General features: G+C 38.8%; 1 protein-coding gene across 1 annotated transcript; it reads left to right on the top strand.

Moving 5' to 3' along the window:
* Positions 1-4,565: 4,565 nt before the first annotated feature.
* Positions 4,566-6,185, top strand: LOC133806714 (uncharacterized). The gene has a single exon (XM_062244806.1). The coding sequence runs from the start codon at positions 4,566-4,568 to the stop codon at positions 6,183-6,185; it is 1,620 nt and encodes a 539-aa protein (XP_062100790.1).
* The last annotated feature ends 1,334 nt before the right edge of the window (positions 6,186-7,519 follow it).

Below are 7,519 nucleotides of genomic sequence, written 5' to 3'. Positions count from 1 at the left end.
GGCGAACTACGCGTCATACCCAGCTCAACATATGGAGCCTATCTATGAGCAGTTTCGTAAGCAACACGCTCCAAACTTTGAAGGGACAACTGACCCCTTCGAGGCAGGAGAATGGCTCAGAAATGTATAGCCGATCCTAGCACACATGAATCTTGGCAACGCGGACCACATATCCTACATTTCGTCTCTACTAAAGAAGGATGCTAGAATATGGTGGGACTTAGTTCAGCAGACTCACGATATCGCCACCATGACTTGGACTAGATTTGTGGAGTTATTCCACAAAAAGTACTACAACTCGGCAGTCATTGCCACAAGGGTCGAGGAGTTCGCTGGTCTGAAGCAAAGGAACTTATCAATAGCAGAATATGCTCGGCAGTTCGATCGATTATCCAAGTTTGCATCAGAAATGGTTCCAACTGACTTTCTAAGGGTGACTAAGTTCATTAGAGGACTTCGACCAAAGATTGAGCTAGGGGTTAATCTCGCAAACCCGAGAAATACTACCTATGTCGATGTCCTAGAAACGAAAATAGAAGTAGAAAGGCTTCAGGCAAACGTTAGTAAAGAAGAGGCCAGTAAGCCTGAGCCTAAACATCAGAGTCAGCCTTAGAATGGACGAAACAACAACAACAACAACAATCAGTCCAACAACATTAATAATGGTCAGAAGAGACGGCATTTTGACAACAAGCAGTCCGATAATGATAAAAGGGCACGGACGAACAATGGAAGTAATAGGGCGGGTTATGTTGAATACCCGCAATGTGTTAAGTGCCAAAAGAAATATCCTGGTGAATGTTGTGCCAACACCAAGGGATGCTACAACTGTGGTTAGGAAGGACACCGGAAGAGAGAATGTCCCCAGCTCAAGCCAGAGGGAAAAATGAACGACAAGATGGTTTCTGCTAGGGTATTTGCTTTAACCTAAGGAGAAGTTGACGCTAGCAATAAAGTAGTTACAGGTTAGGTTTCTATCCTCCATAATATATGTTCTGTATTATTTGATTCGGGAGCCATTCATTCATATATCTCATTCGGAATGATAGAGAAATTAGACAAACCTTGTGAAAAATTTAGAACTAAGTTTGTAACCGAGTTGCCTTCGAGCAAAGTAGTCCTATCATCACGGATAGTGCGAGGTGTGTCGATCAAGATAGAGGACTGTTGTGCAAAATTTAATGTGAGTGCAAGTGTACACTGTCAACAAGTAATAAGGTGATAAGAACCCAATATCGTATCCACAAGGATTGTTTTTAAGCTTAAAATTGTGAAATTAAAGTTCAGCAAAATGATTAAAAATAAAAGAACCAAAGTTGCATCTTTTAAAACTGCTCTGCTTCCTAAAATCGCTCTCCTAGGTTACGATTGGGGCTTCTCTTGCAGCGATCTCGCTGGTGCCATGGCCGGGAGGGGACGTCCGAGAAAAGCAAGCACGGCAATAAGGAAGAAGGTTGGGCCTACGTCGTCGGATATACTGAAGAAAACTAAATCCATGGCTGAAATTCTTGGAGTGGAGGCCATGGATTTCCCGATGGATGAGGACGATGGGAGGGGAGTTGACAATTCGGATTTGGGTGATGGGATTACAGAGATTGGCGGATTTGCAGGTGTGATTTCTGAGGATTCGATTATTGAGATGCAGTTTCAAGAAAGGAATTTTAAGACTGGAGACTTGAATTGCTTGAATCCAGAGGAATCTTTGGAGAGATTGAAACGCATGGAGGACATTTGGCGTGACTTTGCGACTTGGCTTGATGTTTCGAAGCATCTTTCAGCACAGAAAGCAGGTAAATCTTCCCCACCAATTCTTCATGTTCCTGATGTTGAACCTTGTTCGAAAACAAATGAGGCTCTGTCAAGGAAATCAATGTCTGCTATTGCTGGGTCTGTTCCATTAAGTAAGGTGAATCATAGTCCAAATACATTACCTGAGGTAGTCAAGATTGATGATGAGGACATCGAGGATGAAGTAAGGTTCTGGAACTCGTCAATAGTCTGCTATGTGTTGGGGGCGAACCCTCCAATGCCTGTTTTTGAGGGATTCTGTAAAAGGATGTGGAAAGATAATGGTGTGGATAAGATTGGAGTTCTAAATAGGGGAATATTCATTGTGAGATTCATGTCTATTGATCAGAGGGATAAAGTCTTGACTGGAGGGTCCCTGTTTTTTGATAAGAAGCCACTGATTATGAAGGCTTGGAACACAAATGAAGAATTTCAAAAAGAAGACATTAAATCTGTACCTATTTGGGTCCAAATCTCACAGTTGGATTTCAAATATTGGGGAGAGAAATCACTTTTTAAGATAGTTGGACAATTAGGGAAGCCTATTAAAGTTGATGAGATCACCAAAAGAAGAGAAAAGTTGAATTATGCACGGGTAATGATTGAGGTGACTATAGAGCAAGCCTTCCCAAGCATCATATCTTTCATCAATGAGAAAGATAGAGAAATTGAGATAATGGTGCACTATGAATGGCTACCTATAGTGTGTACAATTTGTAAAGGAATTGAGCATAGTGAATTGGTGTGCAAAAAGAATTTGGGGAAACAAGCGTGGAGGCCGAAACAAGAAGTTAAGGCACCACCAGCTTCCATGGTTGATGCAGATGGGTTCCAGATGGTAAAACCAAGGAAAAAAATGAACAAGGGGCAGGGTGTGAATACTGAAATAGTGACACAGAATGAACCAGATGTTCCAGTTACTGTAGCGAACACTTTTCAAGCCTTAGAGAAACTTGATGGTGGCGAGGTCATGGTTAGTGGGGAAAAAGTTTACACTGAAGGAGGGGGAGATCCTCCGGAAGTGAATGGATAAGTTCCTTGCATGGAATGTTAGGGGGATAACCAATCCGAAAAAGCAAAATGAGGTGAAATGCCTTTATTTTAACAAAAATTTTGGATTGGTTTGTCTCCTAGAAACAAGGGTTAAGGCTCATAAGCAAGGAGCCTTATACCTTAACATGCTCAGAGGGTGGTGTTTTGTGTCGAATAGTGCTTGGCATCCGAATGGTCGTATCATTTTGGCGTGGAATCCTAATAGTTTCAACCTGGATATCAAATTGTGTACTAGTCAAATGATACATTCTTGGGTTAAACCATTACATACTGATGAAGGTTTCTATGCCACTTTTGTGTATGCTTTCAATGATGAAAAGGGTAGAGAAGATTTATGGAAAGCTATGGATAGTATTCAAACAAAAGACCCTTGGTGCTGTTTTGGTGATTTCAATGATATCATTATTCCTAAAGAAAGAATTGGTATGAGATCTCAACCTTCTACGTCTACAGCTTTTCGGGATTGCTTGGAGAGTTGCGAACTTACTGATATCAGATTTCGAGGCCAATTTTTCACTTGGAATAATAAACAAAAAGCCAGTGATTGTATTTTTGTGAAGCTAGATCGGGGAGTTGCGAATATGAAGTGGTTGGATCGTTATGTAACAGCTGAAGTGGAGTACTTACCTGAAGGGCTCTTTGATCACTCTCCTGTGATTCTCTCCATTTATCTGCATCAATTTTTGAGACGCAAGCCTTTTAGGTACTTCAAGTTTTGGCAGCACTTAGAAGGCTTCAAAGATGTGGTTCTCACAAGTTGGAATGAAAGGCAAACAGGCACTGCTATGTACCAGGTTATTAAGAAACTCAGGAGACTTAAATGGGCTTTGCGGGAGTTTAGTAAAGGAGCTGTGGGGGACTTATTTGTAGCAGATATGACTTCTCTTGATATTTTGAATGGTGCCCAAATCAAAGTGCAACAAGATCCGCATAATACCATCTTTGTTGAGGATGAATTAAAGGCCCGTGAAAACTACTTTAATGCTCATAAGCTCTATCAAGATTTTCTCAGCCAAAAAGCAAAGAAGGAATGGGTGGTTGATGGAGATGAGAATTCTGCTTTATTTCACAAGAGCTTAAAGAAGAGACAGAGGCAAAATGCAATCTACTCAATAATCAATAAAGATGGGCAAAAGGTTAGTACTCCTGATGGTGTGTCTCAAGCTTTTTTGAACTATTATCTGGAACTTTTGGGGAGTACTTTGCATAACAGGAAAGCTGTTAATGTGGCTATAGTTCGGGATGGTCCTATTATTTCGAATCAACAGGCAGCCTATTTGAATTCTCCTTTCTCTTGTGAGGATGTTAGGAAAGCTGTCTTCTCTATCCCTGGTGCTAAAGCCCCTGGTCCGGATGGCTTCAGCAGTTATTTTTTTCAAAACCAATGGGATTTGGTGGGTGAAGATGTTTGTAATGCGGTGCTGTCCTTTTTGGAATCAGGGGAGATCTTAAAAGAAATTAATACTACTTCTATTACTTTGATTCCTAAAGTGGCTTGCCCGAACAATGTTGGTGACTTCCGGCCAATCTCGTGTTGCAATGTTATCTACAAGATTGGTGCTAAAATGATTTGTGAAAGGTTGAATAATATTCTTCCTTCTCTAATCTCTGAGAATCAAGGCGAGTTTGTTAAGGGTAGGAAGATTGCTCACAATATCTTGATTTGCTAAGATTTGGTCAAATACTACAACCGGAAAAATGGCAAGCCTAATAGTTTAATCAAGATGGATTTAAGGAAGGCATTTGATACCATTGAATGGGATTTTTTAGAAGAAATGCTTGCTGCCTTGGCCTTTCCTGCCCACTTTATTAAGCTTATCATGAGTTGTATTAGAACACCCAAGTTTTCTCTTATGATCAATGGAAGCTTACATGGTTTTTTTGCTTCAAGGCGAGGTTTGAGACAAGGAGACCCCATATCTCCTCTTCTCTTTGTGCTCAGGATGGAATACCTTACTCGCATTCTGGGAAGAATTGGTAAGCATGATGAATTTCAATTTCATGATAGGTGTGGTGGCCTAAAATTGAACCATCTTTGCTTCGCTGATGATGTCATCCTTTTCTCAAAAGGGGACTACAAATCCATTCATCTTTTGCTTAGAGGTCTGAAGCTGTTCTCTGATACTTCGGGTCTCCAAGCAAACAAAAATAAATATGATATTATTTTCAGTGGGATCAAAGAAGATGAAATGAAGCGCATTCTTGAAATGTCAGGCTTTGCTCAAGGTACCTTCCCTTTAAAATACTTGGGTGTTCCTATTTGTACTAGGCACATTAATGTAGCTGAATGTGATATGTTGGTTGATAAGATGACAAATCGTATAAAAACTTGGAACTGGAAAAGTTTATCTTATGCTGGAAGAACTACCTTAGTGCAATCTGTTTTGGTTGCTCTTCATTCTTATTGGGCTCAAATAATGATTCTGCCTAAAAGGATCATGAAGAAGATCAATGCCGTTTGTAGAGCTTATCTTTGGAAAGGAGTTTCAGACTCTTCGGGACCCGGGAATATTGCATGGGATGCAGTTTGTAGACCAAAAAAAGTTGGAGGTCTTGGGCTGAGAAATATTGAGAGATGGAATCTGGCTGCGGTTGGTAAATACGTTTGGGATGTGGCTGCCAAAAAAGACAATCTTTGGGTTAAATGGATTACTTCCATTTATCTCAAAAATGAAGATTGGTGGAATTATAAAGCTCCTTTGGAAGCTAGCTGGTACTGGAGGAAAATTGTGGCTGTCAAAGACCAAATCAAGCACATACCCAACTTACATGGTGACACCACAGGTAAGTATAATATTGTTGAAATCTATAATGCTCTTTCTCCTCAATATTCTCGAGTCTTTTGGGATGATATTGTTTGGAATAGGGGGGTGGTGCCTAAGCATCGATTTATTGGATGGCTGGCTGCCTCTAATAGATTACATACGAGAGATCGCTTGCATCACATGGGCATTATCTTGAATAGCAACTGCCTTTTTTGTGATATTCAGGAGGAAACTATTGAGCATTTATTTTTTAGGTGCTGTTATGGTGATTATTGTATTTTTCAGCTCAAAGAGTGGTTGGGTTGGAATGTACAAGCTGACAATATTATGCAATTAATGAGATGGGTGAATAAAAGCAAAGTTTCAAGATTCAGGAAAATGGTGTACTCAACAATGATATTAGCAGCAGTTTATTCCATTTGGAATGCTAGGAATATTGTGTTTTGGGATTCTAAAGTCATGAGAAGAGAGATTCTTGTTCAAAATGTAAAGTGTACAGTTCATAAAAGAATAAGTAATTGCATTCCTGCCAAAATTCATACTGTAGATGGAGATTGGTTTTGGTCTTTGAAGATTTGAGTCTTGTATAGAAGGCATTTTTGCTTTGTGAGTTTTGAATTTTGTTTGTTTGTCCCTCTTGCTTTGCAAGGGGCTGTTGGCAGGAGCCTTGTTTTGTATTGGTTCATTTTGGTATTAATAAATTTCTTGCTTACCAAAAAAATAAAAAAAAATAAAGAATAAAAGAACCAAACTCAAATTAAATTGGAAGTTGATTTTTTTTTATATGTAATTAAAAATAACTAACAGCTGAATTTAAAGTCTAAATTAATGGGATGCAATAGGAAAATCAGTTGATAATGAAATGATAAGCTAGGATAATTAATTCCCCCTGTTTTGCAATTCCTGGAAGCAATGCTATGAAAATGTTGTGGCACACTGTCAGTTTACTAATCAAGAATTCTAATCAAGTCCATAAGTTTCTGTCGAAATCAAATAGGTTTAACTCTCTAATTAAATTACTTATGTCTAAGTTAATTTAATTTCAAGAATTTCATATCAAGCACCAATTCTATTAGATTATGCAAGGCAAAGATATATGTCTATACCCTCACAAAATTAAAATCAAGAAATTAATCTTGCACCATTCAAGTCTTTTGTCCAATAATTAAAATCCTTTTCAGCAATCTTAATTGTTTCAATCATTTACTAAAGGTGATCAAGCAATAGTAAATATTAAGCATGAAAATTACTTGAATGAATAAACCTCAATTAGCATTAAGCATCAATAGTAAAGTTCCACAATTGCATAACAAGGTTCCTTAATTATCCTAACTTTAAGAGAATTAGTTCATAACGTTAAACACAAAATAACCCAGCTGGTAATCATCCATAATCAAAATAAATGCAAGAAATAATTAAGTTCCAAGATAGAAGGGAAAGAAAAACAAGCCAAAAATATTAAGGAGCCCCCCAAATAACCCCTCTCTTTTTGTCTTCTTCCTTCCAATCCTCTCTCTTTCCTTCTTTCCTCTTTTAATGGCTGTCAAAATGGGGATAATTCTTGCACAGGCGGTTAGGACTTCTTTTTCTATCTATCAAATGTGTATCCCTAATTGGAAAAGAAGATACCCTTTGGTCTAGGTCACTTCCTCCCCTATGGTCACGTGGGCCTCTCTTCTCTTCCTTTAATTCATTTTTTGTCTTTTTGTCCTCTTTACCATAAATGGGTCCAATGCAAAATTAAACCCAATAAGCATTTATCCCTTTACCAAGCAGCCCAATTTAAATAATCTCCAAAGTGAGCTGGAAAATTAAGTGGTAGCTTCCACGTGGGCCATCAAGTAGATTGGCTGACATAACGCAATGCTGCTGCAATGCTGCAGCATTCCTCTTGCTGAAACCATTTAAACTTC

This window comes from Humulus lupulus, chromosome X (assembly GCF_963169125.1).
Source record: "Humulus lupulus chromosome X, drHumLupu1.1, whole genome shotgun sequence".
Taxonomy (NCBI): domain Eukaryota; kingdom Viridiplantae; phylum Streptophyta; class Magnoliopsida; order Rosales; family Cannabaceae; genus Humulus; species Humulus lupulus.
The sequence above is the reverse complement of the archived record's forward strand: the minus strand, read 5'-3'. Positions and strand labels throughout refer to the sequence as shown.

Excerpts from the sequence above, each read along its gene's own strand:
- LOC133806714 (XM_062244806.1), top strand. The coding sequence starts at position 4,566 with ATGGATTTAAGGAAGGCATTTGATACCATTGAATGGGATTTTTTAGAA.